We start from the raw sequence: 20,658 nt of genomic DNA, 5'->3' as shown, positions 1-20,658 counted from the left end.
CAAGTATATGACCAATTATATATCAAAGAATTTATTTCTGAAAGCAAACATGCCTGTAGGTTTTAAATCTACGGGCAATAAATCTTTACTTTTGGGCACGAAAGAAAAGCAATTAAACTGAGCACTCTCTGTGGTAACTTCCAGCCAGTAGCAGACAAAGGGGAATTTATAGAAGTCAATAATTAAAGAGTTCTTTGTAAGGCTCCCAAGGAAAAAGTTGTGGCTTTTGTTAGAATCTGGAAGTCTACAAAGGATCACTAAATAGATTTTCAGTGTGCCCACTTATTAAAGAATTTGATTACGTTGAAATGGATAATATTAGATTAGATCTCAAGAATGTGATCGGAAACTCACTTGTTCTTTTGGGTGATTACTTCATTGTTTCAGTGCAAAGCAAAAAGAGGTTTCAGTCTGCAGCTTTCAACTTAGAAGTCACAAATTAGTAACAATTTTGATAGATATCTGTACCCCAGTACTCAGCAAAAGGGAACATGTAATGTGCAAGTACTGGATTATTCCAGGTGGAGTAATTGTCATATAAGAGAGATGAGTAGTTTATAGGCCAGCATTCGCTAGCAAATTCCGCAGTGATTAAAAAAATGCCAGATGATGGGAAAACTATAATATTCAGTCTTTAAAGAAAATAGATTCTTCTTAAACCAAAGTTGAGTGGAAGAGAGATGAGTGGATTTAGGGATACAGTAACTACTGTATTAAAATTGCTCACATTCGTAATAAAAACAGCTTGTGTTCAGTAATGTGAGATTTTATAGTTCCTAGTGGGACTAAGCTAAGAAGCTGGCTTAACTAAGCTGTCAAAACACATGTGGGAAGAAACCTAACAACTGTGCTTCTCCTTTCTGTTCTCTCTCCTAAGAAGTTTCTTCTTTTTTGATACCTGATAAAATTATAATGCTGCCAGATGATCCTAGAAATATTTTCAGCTTCCTGGCATGTGATCATGTTCTTTGTGCCTTTCTTGCCCCCTTTCCAAATCTAACATATATAACTATCCAATTGACATTTCTTTAGTCCTCTGCTATATAAATAAACACGAGTACAAGTTATGTTATGGAGTTTTTTTATAACATAATTTACTGAGTTAAAGCTTTTATGTGGGAATCAACAGTAGACTAGTCAATGATGGTATAGAAACAAGTGTTTTAATTTTTTTTAAAAAAAATTTTTTTTTCAACGTTTATTTATTTTTGGGACAGAGAGAGACAGAGCATGAACAGGGGAGGGGCAGAGAGAGAGGGAGACACAGAATCGGAAACAGGCTCCAGGCTCTGAGCCATCAGCCCAGAGCCTGACGCGGGGCTCGAACTCACAGACCGCGAGATCGTGACCTGGCTGAAGTCGGACGCTTAACCGACTGCGCCACCCAGGCGCCCCTTAATTTTTTTAATGTGTATTTATTTTTGAAAGAGAGAGAGAGAGAGAGAGAGACCGAGTGTGAGTGGGGGAGGGGCAGACAGAGAGGGAGACACAGAATCCGAAGCAAGCTCCAGGCTCTGAGCTGTCAGCACAGAGCCTGATGCAGGACTTGAACTCACCATGAGATCATGACCTGAGCCAAAGATGGACGCTTAACTAACTGAGCCACCCAGGCACCCCGAAACAAGTGTTTTTAAATTACAAGAAAATGATCATGTTTTCATATGAATTATGTATTTTAATCCTTAAAATAATAGTAGCTCATATTTATTGCATGCCTGCTATGGACCAGGGAGTGTGTGCTTTTCTGAGATTATCTTGTTTAATCCTCCAATAACTGTAGGAAGAGATCCTTATATTATACCCACTTTATAGGTTCAGAAACTGAGACTTCAAGAAGTTAGAGAGAGATCCCCTTTCAAAAAGTGAGGAAAGCAAGATATGAGACTGTATGTGACTTGCCCAAGATTACCTGCCTGCCTTGGTAAGCTCTCTACCACTGGGTCAGACTGATTCTTATAGAATTTAAAGCATAGGAGGGAGTCTGGTCTGTGCCTATGCCCTGTCTGTTCACGAACATGTTCAAAGACTCGTCATTATTTAAATTCTGACCCTGAAAGTAAATGCAGTCAAGATGTCCTCCCGAAGGGATGCCTACACCTAAACATTTTAATTACAACCAATAGGTACAACAGCTGTTAATTTTCATCTCCTCATTTAATTAGTGCCATTATGGTTTCCCTTAAATTCAATAAATTGACTGAGACCAAGTAAGACAACCATGCTCAATAGCTGAGAAGGGGTCAGTGCTTAATAAATCTTAGCTTTGAGATGGAGTCTGTAAAAGTTAAACACCAGCTTAAAGCAGAAGATGACTGAGGTCCTCAGTTGCTCTTTCCCTAGTATTCCTGTGCAGTGTAAATCTCTCTAAGTATTTGTATAATTTCAGGTACAGCTTGACTTCAAGTTATAAGCTTAGTTATGCGATGCTGGAGAAAAATCAGAGGATAAAATCTGGTTATCAGTGGAAAGTTGAGCCAGGCTACATTTTCATTCCCATTCACATCACAATGACTCAACCGATGAGAAATATTTTATTCTCATTTTCGTGTTAACTTTTGACCCCAAATGACTTGCCTTTTGTGTTACACCCAGACCAAAATGTCCAATAATGAAAAAAGAGCATTTGTAATTGACTAAGCATTCCCCTGGAAGGTATTATAACAAATGAAAGTAGGAGCTTATGCACCCCTGTCTCTTTTCTCTCTTTTTTCACACATATATTTTTTATAATGTTCAGTTAGTTACAAAAGCAAAAAGAGGCTGACTCTTGCGTTAGTTGCTTAAAGTATGATTGATTTTGAACCACATTGTCTTGTATTTTCAGGCACTCAAATATAAGATCTTTTGACATACTATGTTTGTACCGTTCCCTACACAATTTCTACAAATATGTATGTCATTGCTTTTGGAATAAAATTCAGAGGGTTTTTTTTTAATCAATCTTCAGAAATGTGCCTTGGAAAAGAAGTCCCTAAATAAAGGCTGAGGAATCCAAGCAATTACAAATACAAAACAATTATGAATAAATTTGTTGTACTCACAAAAAAAGGCTGCTGACTTCATCAAACTTGAAAAAGAAAAGACAGCCCACAGCATTCCACAAATGATAGTATTGGCTTCATTCAGCACTTAGTAGGCATTAAACCCCTTGAATAAATAAAGTAAACTCCTAAGGATCCCAATAGCTCAATGGGACAGAAGGTTAGCTAAAGCTTTGTTTGTAGACATCATCCTGTTAAAGGTGATTAGGTAGTGAATGTTTATTTGAAAAACATCAAGAAAGCCTGGTCCTTACTGGGGTTCATGACCCTTCTTTCTTTTACTTACATCTTTCCATTCACTAAAAAGCTTTTACACTGTGGGCTCTATTCAGAAATGGGGAATTTCTTAATGGATGAATGACTAACAGACTGAACTGAATCTAATACTGTCATAATGGGGTCCATTTAATAAATGCCCCAGACAAATAGCATTGTAAAGTTAGGCTGGGGTGTCTGCATTTTAAACATGGGACCAAAGATCCTTTCACTGCAAAATGAAGCACAAGAAAATGAAATGTGCTGTTCACATCCCAACCAGAACTCTGCTTTCAGCTCGTGCTTACGTTTCTTAGGCTCTTTCTTCCCAGGTCCTGATCAGCAGAATGGGGTTGGCATTGCTATTATACCTCACAGTGGTGAGCTGAGGATTAAAAGATACATGCAGGGGCGCCTGGGTGGCTCAGTCGGTTAGACGTCCGACTTCAGCCCAGGTCACGATCTTGCGGTCCGTGAGTTCGAGCCCCGCGTCTGAGCCTGGAGCCTGCTTCTGATTCTGTGTCTCCCTCTCTCTCTGCCCCTCCTCTGTTCATGCTCTGTCTCTCTGTGTCTCAAAAATAACTAAATGTTAAAAAAAATTTAAAATAAAAAAAAAAGATACATGCAAATTCCTTAGGATAGTGCCTGGCACATAGTAGGTTTTCAGCAAATGTCCACTGCTATTGTCATTATTTGCTTAGATTTTTCTCAATCGAAGTGTTAAACAGATATGATTAATGTGGAAACAGACTACTGTTATATTTCTGTCCTTGATAATACCACTTTCATTTTGATTCCATTCTTTTGGCCTTTGTATGATAGACTCCTAAACCTTAAATAATTCAGTTATGAAAGGGCTGTACATGCTTCATTAAAATAATATGTATTATTTATAATGACTGTATTCTAGGCACTGTTAGAAATATTTCACTACATTAACTCATGTTATTGTTTTTTTTTTTCAATTTTATTTAAATCTAAGTTAGTGACCATACAGTGTAATGATGATTTCAAGAGTAGAATTTAGTAATTCATCACTTACATATAACACCCAGTGCTCATCCCAAAAAGTGCCCTCTTCAATACCCATCATCCATTTAGCCAATCCCCCCATCCACCACCCTTCCAGCAACCCCAGTTTGTTCTCTGTCTTTAAGAGTCTCTTATGGTTTATCTCCCTCTCTGTTTTATATTATTTTTGCTTCCCTTCCCTTATGTTCATCTGTTTTGTTTCTTAAATTTCACTTATGAGTGAAATCCTAGGATATTTGTCTTTCTCTGACTGACTTATTTTGCTTAGCATAATACACTCTAGATCCATCCACGTTGTTGCAAATGGCAAGATTTCATTCTTTTTGATCGCCGAGTAATATTCCATTGTTTATTATACACCACATCTACTTTATCCATTCATTAGTCAATGGAAATTTGGGCTCTTTCCATAATTTGGCTATTGTTGATAGTACTGATATAAACAATGGGGTGCATGTGCCCCTTCAAATCAGAATTTTTGTATTCTTTGAATAAATACCTAGCAGTGCAATTGCTGAATCATAAGGTAGCTCTATTTTTAATTTTTTGAGGAACCTCCATATCATTTTCCAAAGTGGCTGCACTGCTGGTGGGAACTCACTTTATTGTTATAGCTATTATTATTATTACACTAATGTCTAACTATAATTAAAGAGCTACTATTATTACATTAACTTTACAGATGAGGGAACTTGAGACTTGAACACATTACATCATCATTCAAAATGACTTTGTGAGTGATTCAAGGACTACACCCAGGCAGTTTAGCTCCATAGCCTCCTAACGTCTATGGTCCTTGAAATCTCTTTGTTGCTATTAATCATAAAAATCAGCATCCGTGTTCCTTAAAAATGTTTTAATTTTAAAAACCTATTTTTTCTTGGTTTGAAAATCTTAAAAGCCTAATTTTTTTTAAACGTGAAATTTATTGTCAAATTGGTTTCCATACAACACCCAGTGCTCATCCCAACAGGTGCCCTCCTCAATGTCCATCACCCACCATCCCTTCCCTCCCAACCCCCATCCACCCTCAGTTTATTCTCAGTTTTTAAGAGTCTCTTATGGTTTGGCTCCCTCCCTCTCTTAACTGTTTTTTTTCCGTCCCCTCCCCCATGGTCTTCTGTTAAGTTTCTCAGGAACCACATAAGAGTGAAAACATCTGGTATCTGTCTTTCTCTGTATGACTTATTTCACTTAGCATAACACTCTCCAGTTCCATCCATGTTGCTACAAAAGGCCATATTTCATTCTTTCTCATTGCCAAGTAGTATTCCATTGTGTATATGAACCACAATTTCTTTATCCATTCATCAGTTGATGGATATTTAGGCTCTTTCCATAATTTGAAAAGCCTAATTTTTAAATGATCATTATTTTGCTGTATGGTTGCCCTCCACAGACTCGGATATCATACCCATTGGGAATTTTTTTTAATATGGAGAAAAATGAGCAGTGAGCCATGCACATATTTCTTCAAACAACTCAACAGTTGTATATAGAAACAAACAAACAAAAACCCTGTGATGCTTTGATTCATGAATGTGCTTTCAATATTTAAGCTTTATTTTATTAATCTTGCAAAACTCTTGGGAAAGGATATTTACAGCAAAGCACAGTTCTTTCATATTACAAAAGAAAGCCTGATTTTATTTTCTGTACTGTCAGAGCAGGCTCTTCTGCGATGCTGTATGCATTGTTAACAACCTATTTCAGGAGTACTGTCTTTTCGGGCATTCTCATTCTCATCCAGAGGACCCCTGACAGAGACAAGTAGTATTCCTTGGGAGAAAATAAGGCACCAAAAGAGTTTCTAGAACTTGCTGAAAACACCACTCCCTCAAGGAAGGTTGTAGATATAAAATGAAAAGATTTCGCCCTTCTCCCAGCTCTGTAATTGGTGACACTTCTAATACTTGAAAATAATATGGGAAGAAATATATTAGAAATGATTAGGTCATGAAGCTAATGTTAGCCCTCCATAATGTTATAGTGATATTTCTGTATATTTCAAAATGAACACTGAGTTTCACCAACATACATGAGTAGAACAAGACTAAATATTTATGGCATGATCAATGGCTTACATAAAAATAGACTTAGCACGGATTCTCACAATTCCATTTGTGAATTTGTCATGACATTTACAATGTTGTATACAGTATTCCTGTGCCTACCTGTCACTCCCAGTAAGATCTTTGAGGGCAAGATTTTGATTTTGTTCATTTTCATATTCTAAAGGTTGATGTAATATCTGGTTTTCATTATACACTAAAGAAAAATCTGTTGAACGTATGCGTAAGTGATTGAAGTCAGAATTCATTTGACAAGGCTTTGTGAATACCTACTACATATCACATATTATGATGGGGACACAAAGATGAATTAGTGGTTCTCTGTTCCTTGAAGAGCTCACAGTCTAAGGAGGAGCTAATATAAATAATCATACTGTATGGTGGGTGATATGCTGTGAAAGAAACATGTGGAATGTTGTAGGATTACAGAGACCCTGGTTGTAACCATGAAGACAGTACTGGCCGACTTTTAACTGAGGTACTAAGCTTCTTTGGGCAGAAATGAGAGGTGAAGTTGTGATAAATAAGGGAATTTTTGATGGATTAATTATACATGAAATCTTAAGTCACTGTGTGCTTGAGGAACAAAATTAGTTTTATATTTTGGAATGACTTTCTTATTTATTTACTGTAATGTTACGTTACAAACATATCAGTGTTCTATTATGTGATGCAGAATATGAAATCATAATTCTAGACACAGTGTGTCTATTTTTAATTAAATGACAATTTCATTTTAAATTGCAGTTCCAGTTACAGATGTTTGATATTATTTGTTCCACATCATGGGCCAATAAAGACAAATGCTGTGAACTTCCAGGCCTGGTAAGAATTCTTCTTTTATTAGTAGGCCTGTTCTTTATTGAAAAGTTCTAAAATTATATTTAATTTTCTCTGAAAGTTAAATGTGATTTCATAACATTCATAACAAGATAATTCATTGTGATGATCACAATGAAAAGCCGAAGAGATTGAGAAGGAGGCGTGTCTGACATCAGCAGGATATACTGACTTACATGATGGGGACTGCCCAGATCCAGGCGTGCAATTTACCCATAGTCCAGAGGTTCTCAAATTTCCTGGTTCACGAAACCTTTAGTGTTGCAATCATTTTGTTCATGGCACCCCTAAGCCAAAGGAAATGCCTAACAAATCTCTATATGAAGGAATTAGGTCCAAAAATCTTAAACATTGATGCTCTAAACTCAGTAGCTGCATAAAAAAAAAAAAAACACATGAATTGAAAGCAAAAAATGGTATTTTCATTTTATTCTTAAAAAACCACATTACTTACTAATGGGATGCACATGCCTATCAAGAGTGCATGATTTTTCATATGTTAGAATCTGATTGGATGTCGCCACCCTCACTTCTTTTTTTACATTGATGTTTCCCATGGTACTTGCTTTCCATCATAGCAACTGCCAAAACCCCAGATTTGCAAGTATCTGACGTCATCAAAAAGAGTATTTCAGTATCTGATGTTAAGACTGTGAACTACCTTGAGCTAGTTGTTCATATGAAGTCCTATGGGTGCCGAATATTGCTATTTCTCTTGAGTTTTTAAAAACATTCACCGTGCCCCTGTGAGTTTGCTAAGGTGCCTCAGAGAATCTTGACACAGTTCTGAAATCACAGTCATAATCTGTTCGACATATGCGATGCTACTAGAAAATCAAATGTTTTTCACATTATTAATAGCAAGTGTGGTTCATGGGGTTATACCTGTATGTATAAAACCAGATTCATATTTTAGGATCCTTGAAGACAGCGAGCCGAAATGGATGACCCTGTAGTGGTTGGGTAATAGTCATGTCTTAATAATTAAACTTGGAGAATGTGCATGGAGTAACCTTCATGAAGTCTAGAGATTTGCCTTCTTAACTACTTCCTCCAGATCACATCCTCTGTTGCAAGCATTACATTCATGGTGACTATGTTTGAGAAGGAAATACAGTTGGCCTTGAACAGTGTGGGGGTTGGAGTCATCAGCTCTCCTCCCCACTCAGGAAAACGTCTGCATATGACCTTGGACTTGCCCAAAACTTAACTACTACTAGTCTTACTGATAACAGAAACAGTTGATTAACACATATTTTGTATGTTATATGCATTATATACTATATTCTTACAGTAAAGTAAGCTAGAGAAAAGATGTTATTAAGACAATCACAAGGAAGAAAAAATATATTTACAGCATTGCACTGTATTTATTGAAAAACCAATCCACAGGTAAGTGGACTAGTGCAGTTCAAACACGTTGTTCAAGAGTTAACTGATGGGGCGCCTGTGTGGCTCAGTTGGTTGAGCATCGGACTTTGGCTCAGGTCATGATCTCGCAGTTCATGGGTTTGAGCCTCGTGTCCGGCTCTGGGCTGACAGCTCAGAGCCTGGAACCTCCTTTGGATTCTGTGTCTCCCTCTCTATCTGCCCCTCTCCTCCTTGCACTCTGTCTCTCTCTTCAAAAATAAATAAACATTTAAAAAAATTAAAGGGTTAACTCTAACTTGCTCTTTCTTCATCAAAATTAATTTCCAAGTAAACTCTGGTGAAGAATTAAATCAGAGACACCGTGATATCACGCTTAAGCACAGATGGATTGGAAATTAGAAGCAGAAACACTCAGAATCCTATGCTGTCTCTAGCCAAATGCAATCACCACTTTTCCTAGGAAGGACTCAGGCCTGATGAGAGCTTTTCTTTTCATTTCTATCACTGAAGATAGGCCAATTCCATAGTAGGAAGGCATGTATAGTCAGCAACAGTGGCAAAACCATTATGGCCTCTGGTCACAAGAGGCCTGGTATCAGCCTTGTTAGGGGGCTCTTTCTGGATACTTAAGTTTGTATTTCACTCTAGCTGCCCATATGTCAGGCCGGATGTGGTAGCAGTGGGGTTTCCTGTAATGAGCTGAAAGCTTTGACTATTGTCCAACATTTAGAGAAAAGTATATACAGTATATATAGATCCCCTGCTCAACCTTTTTTGGGTTTCTGTTGTGAACATTTTAGATACTGAGATTATTTTCAACTTGATCACTTAATTATCATCTGTGTTCTATTCAGTCCCAGCTTTGTTTTTCCCCAGTCTTAAATAATGATGTTTATTTTCTCTCTATCCAATGGGACTGATGAACCCTATGAAGTTCTGTAGTGTCTTATCCCAGTGCAGACTTCATTTTTGGCTGGTGCTTCAAATGAGATATTCATAAATTTTTCGATAGCTGTTAGCAGGTACTCTGTCTTCATACCCCGGTAACTCATCCAGAGATGTTCAACCAGGCATTCATAATCTATCTTTAATGTCATGTGGCAACAAAACTGTGCTAGAGAAGCAAAATGAGCCTCTGTCCCAAAGCTTTAGATTGATGCTATGATGTTTCCTAATTTCAACCACAGAATGTGAGTCGTAATTAAAGTTGCTGTGGGGAATTGACAATACATTTAAGCACTGTTTTTACTTTGTTTTGTGTGTTTTAGTGTAGATGCAGTTCCGAGTGACTATTCCAACACATTTTTTTTATCCTTTTGAAAGGAAAAAAAATATCCTTTGAAATAGAAAAAAGAAAATTTTCAAGACCTGTAGTTCATAGAGTACTCCTACTCAAACTGAAGGAAATAGTAACCAGGAATTTTTTCTGCACCCACTTCTGCCTTTCTTTCTTCGCCTGCATTTCATTTTTCTTCACCTCCAAGCTCATTTTATCAACATCCTTTGGTAAGGGTGATGATCAGTGACTCACTAGACACTCATTCATTTTTCTTTAAGGAAAATATTTTGTGAGCAGGAGAGAATATTCTTTGCCTTTCCACACCAATGTTCACTTAAAAGTTTTTTTTAAGTGTCTTAAATCAAAGTGTTTTCCTTGATCCATAAAGCCATTTGTATTGTCTTGTTAACAGTTATGGTTTGGTTTTTTTTTTTTTTTTCCTCTCAGAGGGATGAGGAGACCTGCCCGGAGCTACCACATTCCTGCTCCTGTTCTGAAGTCACTACAGGGACTCTGGGACCAGCAGGCCCACCAGTAAGTCTTGCCTAATTTAGACTTAAATGTTCTTTAGCAATATTTATAGCTATTATCTATTGTGTGCCTAGTATGTGTTTGCCGCTGTGCTAATAAACATATACTTAATTCTGTGAGCAAACTGAAGCACAGAGATGTTAAGTAACTTGCCTAAAGAACACATCTTTTCTTCAAATCCAGGTCTCCATGACTCCTACAGATGACCCTCTTTAACCTCTATAGCATACTTATCTCTCAAATGGTTATGCATTTCAAAATCTCCCCTTTAAACTCCTGTGGTTCATTTTCAGTGTGAATGTTTCAAAGATTGGCCCTCTACTTGTAACTTTAAGATTTGCATACCCTCCCTTTGCTCATTCTGTATTACAATTGATCCGTGAGGAAAATTCAGCAGGAAAATTACCCTATCTGAATATGAAGTTCCCCACCACTGATGGGAACTTCCTGCAAAAAGGAGAGAGAGGGAGGCACGTGGGTGGCTTAGTCGGTTAAATGTCTGACTTCGGCTCAAGTCACGATCTCACAGTTTGTGAGTTTGAGCCCCACGTTGGGTTCTGTGCTGACAGTTCAGATGGCCTGGAGCCTGCTTCAGATTCTGTGTCTCCCTCTCTCTCTACCCCTCCCCCACTCGCACTCTGTCTCTCTCTCAAATATAAAAAAAATTTTTAAAGAAGAAAAAAAAGGAGAGAGAAGGAGATTGGCCAGGGTGAGGGTGAGGGGGGAGGAGGAGGAAGGAAGGAGGGAGACACAGAAAACATCATTGTAAAACATAAAATGTATGTAATTGCACTGTGTGGGTCTTCAGATTTGCCATGATGAATTTTTCCATATAATGTGTTTAAGTGCTCATTTTATGTCTAATCGCCTAAACTGGGGTTATCGGTGTTTCCTTGAGGTGAGGATGATATAGTCGGTCTGTGGCTAGGAAGTAGCTAATGGATCAAGGCAGAAAGACAAAGGAAGCAGGGAGAAGAATCCCAAGCAAATAAGGAAATCCAGACCTTGCAGGAGGAATGTTCTGATGCCCGAGCAGCCCTTGCACGCTGGCCTTCCAGAGGAGGCGGCCCCACCAAGATGCGTGCAGGAGATCACGCAGACCGACCACTGTCTCACAGCGTGAAGGTTCACTCCAGTGTGGCCCCACCACCATGGTTTTCCTTCATCTGTGCGCCACATTTCCTGAACTGAACAAAAAGGAAGAGAGCCTACTGAACGTATCTGAAATATATCCCAGCAGTTTCTCCTTTACCTTTGGCACAGAGAACATTCTTTCAAGTGCAGATGTGGAACCCAAGTCCCCCCCCCTTTTTTTTTGGAACAGGAGACTCTTTATCCCAAAGAAGCAAATGTGGAGTGATGGTAAAAGCATTAAGTTTAAATCATAAAACTGGGCAAATCTTGGGGCACCTGGGGGACTCAGTCGGTTAAGTGTCTGACTCTTGGTTTCAGCTCAGGTCATGATCTCACAGTTGTGTGTTCAAGCCTGGTGTCTGGATTCTCTCTCTCCCTCTCTCTGTCTCTGTCCTTCCCCCCCACCTCAAAGTAAATAAATAAACTTTTAAGAAAAGGCCAGGCAAATCTTTGAACTACAGTGAATCTCCATTTCCTCATATGTCAAATAGCACCCTTCTGTGATGTTATGAGGAATACGTGAGAAAAAGTGTATGTAAGTATTCTGTGCATTACAAAATTTAAATCAAATGAGGGGCCTGGGTGGCTCAGTTGGATACGCGTCTGTCTTCAGCTCAGGTCATGATCTCAAGGTTCATGGGTTCGAACCCCGCATTGGGCTCTGTGCTGTCAGATCCTCTTCCCCTGTCTCTCTCTGCCTCTCCCCCGCTCATTCTGTCTCTCTCTCTCTCTCTCAAAATAAACACATAAACTAAAATAAAACTTAAATATAAGGAGTGGTCTTTAGTTTAATCTTGGAATTAGAAACACAGATTTATTTTCAACTGTGTAGCTTGCTTTTTTCTTAACCCAAAAGCATGTCTTTGAACTTTATCAAGGGTAATACACATTGTTCCATTATATAAACTACAGTTTATTGACCCACTACAGTGGAGTATTTGCCTACTGAACATCCTTTGTGTGTCTCTGCAAACATAAGTCGAGTGCTCTTACAATAACACTTAGAATCAGATTTGTTGGAGAATAGGGATGGTGTACCTTCAGCTTCATGAAGAAGCCACTAATTGCCTTTCAGGGTGGTTGTCCCAATATCTTTTCCCACAAAATCTAGAAGAGTTCTGGCTTTTAAGCATCTCACCAGCACTGTCTGTTGTTGCCAAACATGAGAACTTTTGCTTATCTGATGACTGTAAAACCCTGTGTGGCTGTTATTTGAAATAAGACTTGCCCTCTCTGCTAGTGACATGGGGCAGTTGTTCATTTGTGTCTGAGCCATTTGGATTCCTTTTTTTTTTTTTTTAATGTTTGTTTGTTTGTTTATTTATTTGTGTGTGTGTGTGTGTGAGAGAGAGAGAGAGAGAGAGAGAGCGCGAGCCAGCAGGGGAGGGGCCGAGAGAAAGGGAGAGTCCCAAGGAGGCTCCATACTCAGTGCAGAGCCAGACGTGGGGCTCAATCCCACAAACTGTGACATCATGACATGAGTCGAAATCAAGAGTTAGATGCTCAACTGACTGAACCACCCAGGTGCCTCAGATTTCTTTCTATATAAATACCTGTTTATAAACTTTTTTCTTGGTTTTGTCATGCAGGTTTTTTGCTCATTAGTATCTAAGAGATTTTATGTATTCTGGACACTAATCTTTATTAATGAAATGGTTTGCAAATATCGTTTCATGGTCTATGGCTTTCTTGTTGTTTATGGGACTTTTTATTGTCTGTACATTTTAATTACAGTGTAGTGAAACTTAAGATTTCTGTGAGCTATCATCCTTTATGTCTTTTTTTTATTCCTCTTTTAGCCATGATTTACTTAAAAGTGTCTTTTTAAATTTCCAATTGTATGTGCACTTTTTACTGTTTTCTTGGCGGATTAATTTTATTGTACCTTATCATGGGAGATAGTCTATATAGTACCAATTTTTTGACATTTGTTGATTCTTTGACATTGCCTTGTGGCCTTGGTCAGGTTTTACAGATGTTCCATGCATGCTCTAGTAGAATGTGTGTGTTCTAATTGTGGAGTTCAGAATTCTAAATATAAATACCCAGTAAATCAAATTGTAAATTGTGTTGTTAGAATCTCCTTTGTCTGCATTATTTTTTTATCTTTCAATTAGTGACATAAGTGTTTAAAGTCTTCTACTTCAGTGTCCTTCTGTCAAATTTTGTTTGTAATTCTGCATTGTATATCTTGAGTTTGTATTACAGTGTGCAAAAAACTGAGAACAACTTGCTATATCAACATTTCTTGCTTGACTTATTTTCCTGGTAGGTATTTTCTCCAGCCTCTTAGTTTCAGCCTTTCCATGTCTTTATGTTTGAGATGTGTTCTCTTTAAATAGCATATGGTTAGATTTTGTTTTCAATCTGGTTTTGCAATCTTTCTTTTTAGAGTTTAGTCCATTCTGTTGTTTTTGATCATTAACCTCTTGGGGCAAATATTCCTATATCCATCTATCACTGCAATTTTTGCTATTTGTCCCACATGATATATGTGTGGATTTCTTGGTTTGTTGAAGTTTTATCTACTTTTTGACTTTTTGTTATTATTCTCATTCTTTTCTCCCCTCCACTAATTCAGAAATTATTCTCTCTATAGCTGTTTTTTCAGTAGTTAACCAAGAGATTTTAACAAACATATTTAATGTGACAAAGTCCAAAATGAACCATAATTTCTACCCTTATTTCAACCAACACAATATTCTTGGAATTTTTTTTCTCTTGGATCATCCTTTTTATAATTTATATGCTGTTGCTATCTGGTATTTTAGTACTTTTTTAACATCACAAATTAGACATTTTATTATTATTTGTTATAAATTAATATGTGGTAAGACTTGCTCCATATTTGCTATTTCTTGGCTTACAATATCTTCTAGTATCATTTTTATTTCTCCTGGAAGACACCCCTTGGGTATTCCTTTAATGAGAGACTATTGGTAGTAAATTTTCATTTTTTGTTCATCTTAAAATGTTTTTATTCCCCATATTATCAAAAGATAGTTTTGCTGGTCGTTACAGAGATTGTTAATTGCACCCCCCCCAACCCCGTATTCATTGCCATGGCTTCTTTTTCATAGTAGAATTCCCTGAGTTTTAGCTAAGTACATGGCCATTCAGCTAGTGACTTGATTTCCTAGCATCTATTCAAGTAGGTATGACCTTATGACTAGGTGCTGGTAGCGAGAGGAAAGGTGTATGTAATCACCCTAGACATTGTTCTTAAATGAAAATGAAGGGCCCTCCTTATCCATGCTTACCTTTCTCAACAGACTACTGTGGGAACTTGTGGTAGGGAGTTCACTTTGGTAAGCAGTGTCCTGGAACATAGCAGAGCAATAAAAGGAAAGCAACAAAGCTTCCACATTGTCTTACACGGTAAGGCTTCTCTACTATACTGAACCATTATCAGCTCAGATGTTAATATAAGAGAATAATAAGCCTCCTGTCTTGCTTAAAATTTTTAATATTGACCTCAATTAAAGCAGTCAGACAACTTTCCAAACTAATAAACAGGAAGATCTTGGTTTCAAGATCCCTTTGTCTTTAGTGATCTGAAGTTTCACCACAGTTATGTTTGGTGTGGGGTTTTCATGTTATTATTCTGCCATTTTGGAAAATTTATGACTTCATGGCTTGAATACCAGTGTTCTCATTAAATTTGGAGTTTTCTTAGTCGTTATCTCTTTGAAGATTGCCTCTCTCCTGTCATCTCTATTATGTTTTTCTGAAACTCAATTAGAAGTACATTGTAACTTCTCATTTTACTGTCATGTCTCTTAACCTTTTTTACTTATTTCTCCTTGTGTTTCCAGGATTCATTCTGTGTAGTTTCTTCAAATCTACCTTCTGGTGTACTCTATGTTTAGCTATATGTAATATGCTATTTAACCTATCCATTGTATTTCTGATCTTGATGGTAATATTTAGCATATCTAGAAGTTCTGTTTGGTTCCTTTTCAAAACTTCTGGGCATTTCTTTTTGGTTGTTGTTTGTTTGTTTCAGGAGTATAATTTAGTGATTCATTACTTACATATAACACCCAGTGCTCATCACAAGTGCCTTCCTTACCACTCATCACAAGTGCCTTCCTTACCACTCATCACCAATTTAGCCCATCCCCCACCCACCTCCCTCCATCAATTCCCAGTTTGTTCTTTATTGTTAAGAGTCTCTTATGGTTTGCTTCCCTCTTTTTCCCCTCGTCCCATATGTTCATCTGTTTTGTTTCCTAAATTCCACATTTGAGTGAAATCATACGGTATTTGTTCTTTTCTGGCTCACTTATTTCACTTAGCATAATACACTCTAACTCTATCAGCATTGTTGCAAATGGCAAGATTTCATTTTTTCATGACTGAGCAATATTCCATTGTGTGTGTGTGTGTGTGTGTGTGTGTGTGTGTGTGTGTATAAAATCTTTATTCATCAGTTGATGGACACTTGGGCTCTGTCTATAGTTTGGCTATTGTTATAATGCTGCTGTAAACATTGTTGTGCATGTACTCCTTTGAATCTGTATTTTTGTATCCTTTGGGTAAATATCTAGTAGTGCAATTGCTGGGTTGTAGAGTAGTTCTATTTTTAACTTTTTGAGGAACCTCCATACTGTTTTCTAGAATGGCTGCACCAGTTTGTGTTCCCACTAACAATGTAAGAGGGTTCCCCTTTCTCTGCCTCCCTGCCAACATCTGTTGTTTTCTGAGTTGTTAATTTTAGCCATTCTGACAGGTGTGAGGTGGTATCTTATTGTGGTTTTGATTTGTATTTCCATGATGATGAGTGATGTTGAGCATCTTTTCATGTGTCTTTCAGCCATCTGTATGTCTTCTTTGGAAAAATGTCTATTCATGTTTTCTTCAAACCTTGTGGGCATTTCTGTAGTATTTCTTCTTTTGTAACACATCAAAACTATTTTTTTCTTTCAGTATTTTAAATACAGTTTATTTTTTTAATCTGATCATTTCAATATCTGCATTGTATGTGGTTCTGATTCTGCCATTTTTTTTCTGCTGATGTTATTCATGTTATCTTGTTTTCACATGTATTTTGAGAATTTTTGGGGGGTGGGGGGTGTATATTGGAGTTTTGTTAGATCCTGACAGGCAATATGAATTCTGTCTCTAGATTGTATGAGAATCAGCTTCTGTGTAATATTCTTTAGTAGAAATGTTTCTTACTCCTCCAATAGCTAAATTGGAAACAACATCTTTGTCATCCACCTGCTAGTTTTTTGGGTTTTTTTCCTAGCTGATTCACAGTGCAGCCTTACAAGTTCCTCAGCTTTAAAGAACATTTAATTTTCCACCCTGCCCCCACTTATCTTTGGCCCTAGTTCACATTTCTGTGCTTTGTGTGAGCTTTAAAATACAAACTTTGCAGCAAACCTGAACCATTTTCCCCATGCTCCCCCAGGGCGATCTCCGTGCACATGTCTGCTTCTCTGTTTTTGTTTGTTTGTTTGTTTCTTCTTCATTCCTAGTGCTTATGCATTCAGTTCTTAATTATAATAATGTTTATTTTATTTTAAGCAACATTAATAAGCTTTTTTAGCTGGAGGGTTTTCACATTTTTTTCATCTGTGATACTGCTGGAACAAGTTATAAAATATTTACATATGACTTAGAGTCAAACTTTGTAATGAGAAAAAAGCAGCAGAGAAGCAAAAGGGAAGAGTTGAGTTCTGACTTGGAGAGAAAGATGTAAATTAGGAGAAAAACTATTGAAATATTTGAAGGTTTAAAGTATAATAAACTATACTTTTATAGTTTATAATATAACTTATAAACTATTCAAGAGATAGTATCCCAAACAATGTGCAATAAGCCCATCTAATGATTTAACATAGTTGTGATTATTTTCTCATTCAAGAATTTCCACAATGGTGTTTTGTGCCAGGAAAGCTATAAGAGAGCTACAAGAAGGCAAGGGTGAAAGAACCACATTTCCTTGGCCTAGACTAATAACCCTTTTTTATTAAAAGGATAGAAATTAACATCCAAAAAAATATGTTGAATTCTTATGTGCTCAGTGATGAAGGTTAGGGAGAAGGTACAAAGTAAGTTCGAAATATAAAAAGGTTTGGGGCGCCAGGGTGGCTCAGTTGATTAAGTGCCAGACTTCAGCTCAGGTCATGATCTTATGGTTTGTGGGTTCGACCCCCACGTCAGGCTCTGTGCTGACAGGTCAGAGCCTGGAGCCTGCTTCGGATTCTGTGTCTCCCTCTCTCTCTGCCCCTCCCCTGCTTGTGCTCTCTCTCTCTCAAAAAATAAATAAACATTAAAAAATTTTTAAAAAAAGAAAAGAAATATAAAAAGGTTCTAGGCTTTTAGACGTGGTGCCTTTGGTGTGAATATCCATGAGTCACTGGAACAAAACCTGTAGTTAAAAACCAATCATTGAAAATGCGCAGACAAGAAGAGTGGTGCCAGAATGGTATATTAATTGGGGTGCATTGGGCTTGCTGCAAGGAACATACGATATGACTGACACAGTGGTGTAAACCATTGGGACATTGAGACATTTATCGTTCTCACAGCAAAAGCTGTAGAGGTGGATGATCCCAAAGCAAATGTGGCTGCTCAACAAATTCATCAAGGACCCAAGCTTGTCCCAGCTCCCCAGTTTCCTTTTGATAGGCCTGTGGCCTCTTCATCAAATTGGCCCAAAGTGTTTAATGTGCCCATTCTTGGGTGCAGAAAGGGGGCTGGGCAAGCAAATCTATCTTCTTTAGCCCTTAAAGTAGGAGAAATAAAATGGAGAAGGGAGTCAGGAAAGATTCTTTGGTAGCCAATCAACAGTCTGCCACTCTGGGGAAAAAAGATTTGCGTCTCATAACAGTGAAAGGTGTGGTATCCAAATATATGAAAAATTTCTGCACAATAAAAAGAAGAAGACACTCAGCCCATTAGAGTATATATAATAGGAAAAGAATATAAATAGGGAGTCGCACTGAGATAAAATGCAAATGGACAAATGTTATGAAAAGATGTTCTGTGACAGTAGTTTCAAGGGAAGTGAAAATTCAAATAAGAGTAAAATATTATTTTTACCTTAGTTTGGTCAAAATGTAAAGTTTGACAATATTATAGGAGAGGAAAAATAATTTTTCCTCTATCCTTCTGGGTTCTTGGCTAAGATACCCCTGTTATAAAAAGACAGACGAACAGGAGAAAAACAGTCAAGAGTTTAATAAGACATATATCTCTTGAATACATGGGAGATACCCAGGAAAGCTGAGGAGCCACCCAGTGTGGCTGAAGCCATCACTTTCAATGTCCTCTTCAGCTAAAGACACAAAAAGGTGTTGGGGGTGGGGATTATTACCAGGAATGGCATAGCAAATGAGGGTGAGGCTGATGTGCAGACCCAAGTCTCTGCTTTCTTCGTAAGTAAGTTTCTAGAGATTTAGAGGCATCCCTTCCTTCCTGGTAAAAAAAAAAGAGAAATGGAAATTTCCCTTACAAATGCAAATGCATAAATATAAATGTCTCTTATCAAACTTTTACTAGGTTTTTGGTTTTCAGGGTTTCTCCTGAGTTTCTTAAGTAATCAGACTAAAATAATCCTTATGCCAGAGAGGCATACTGTGAAGTACCAAATCCCACTCCCCTTCAGTATCAAGTGGTGACTAAGGTTTAGAGAAGCAGGAACTCTCTTAAACTCTTGGTCGATGAATCAAGTAGCACAGCTCTTTTGGAGCACAGCTGGACAATATATCTGCTGATCTGCACATTTCATTTATAATCCTACTTGTTGATATACTAAATATTAACATTTGTTCTTAAATATTGAGGTTTATATTTAAGGGATATATAGGGATGTTAATTATAGAACTGTTTAAACAGCAAAAAAAAAAAATGTGCAAAAAACCCCTACATTTCCCATAAAGAAGAATGGTTAGACAAACAATTATATAATCCAAGGTTTGGAAAACTATGCAAGTCATTCAGAATGAGCTAAATCATATGTTATGTCATGGGAAAAATCTCCAAAATACATGAAGTTAAAATATGTAAGTAAGAGTAAAATATGAGAAATATGTAAAAAGTGTGATATCATGTATGTAAATTCTATTACATCATGTAATAGCACAAAAATACTATAGGCAATATTCTCTATAGATACATGTACACATAAAATGCAATTTTATAATTGTATTTTAAAAGTCTGGAAAATAAGCAACCTGATGTTATTGGGGAGGGAAGTGAATTTAAGTGGTGAAAACAAGTTGGAAGAAACCTTGAAAGGTCTCCTGATCATTCTTTCCCCACGTGCTGTAAGCGTTCCACTGATGGTAACAAAACGCTTTCTGGTAGTCGCATACGTAGCAGGAAATGAATTAGAATCACACACTGAGAAAGTTATTCCATTTTTAATGAGCTTTTAACCCTTCTGCTCAGGTGAAAGAGATATTCTGTATTCTTACTCACCTCCCTTTTTAACAGAGCAAGTCCATGGCTCGCAGACTTCAATAGGAACAAAATCTAGCTAAATTTAATAGCATTATTTATAGTATATTTTTAAGGTTACCTTCTATTCTTAATAAGTAATACGTTTTCCCCTTAACTTTAGAACTATAATGTTTGCTTTTAAGATCAGATTTAAGTGAAATAGTGAGTCAGTTGGAAAATAGAGTATAAATGCCCATATGTATTTATGCACATATATACAAAGACTGTGTTCACAAAGAATACATATACACATACTTACATATGTATATATTATGTATGTACATATATATCTAGATAAAGAAAATGCTATTAAGTAATTGTGCAGATGATACATTAATAGGGCAAAAATATTAGGGAAATTCAAATAACTGAAGTTTCAGTAACACTAATTAGCCTTTTACGGTGTAAATAAAATTAAATTGTTACTATTTTTATAGTATATAATAATGTATGGTATATATATCTTTTATAATTTAATTGAAGAATCTCAAAGTTGTGGTATAAGACACACGCAATTTTAGATTAGCAGTGTACTTTATTATTTGCATCCATTAATAGCAGTAGTCTTACACACTAAAGTCCCAAATACTGTAAGTTTTTTTAATTTGAAAGGATTTGGCATTGAAAGCTTTCTCAAAGTATGAGATCA

General features: G+C 37.0%; 1 protein-coding gene across 4 annotated transcripts in view; it reads left to right on the top strand.

Annotated features, from left to right (window-relative positions):
• The window catches only part of COL14A1 (collagen type XIV alpha 1 chain), a 212,306-nt gene that overhangs the window by 135,724 nt on the left and 55,924 nt on the right, over positions 1–20,658 (top strand). For all 4 annotated transcript variants that reach the window (XM_030304294.1, XM_030304296.1, XM_030304293.1 and 1 more), the window contains exons 35-36: positions 7,148–7,225; positions 10,338–10,424. In XM_030304294.1, coding sequence (XP_030160154.1) covers positions 7,148–7,225; positions 10,338–10,424 — 165 coding nt within the window. The remainder of the gene's footprint in view (positions 1–7,147; positions 7,226–10,337; positions 10,425–20,658) is intronic.

Source organism: Lynx canadensis, chromosome F2 (genome assembly GCF_007474595.2).
Source record: "Lynx canadensis isolate LIC74 chromosome F2, mLynCan4.pri.v2, whole genome shotgun sequence".
NCBI lineage: Eukaryota > Metazoa > Chordata > Mammalia > Carnivora > Felidae > Lynx > Lynx canadensis.
The sequence above is the reverse complement of the archived record's forward strand: the minus strand, read 5'-3'. Positions and strand labels throughout refer to the sequence as shown.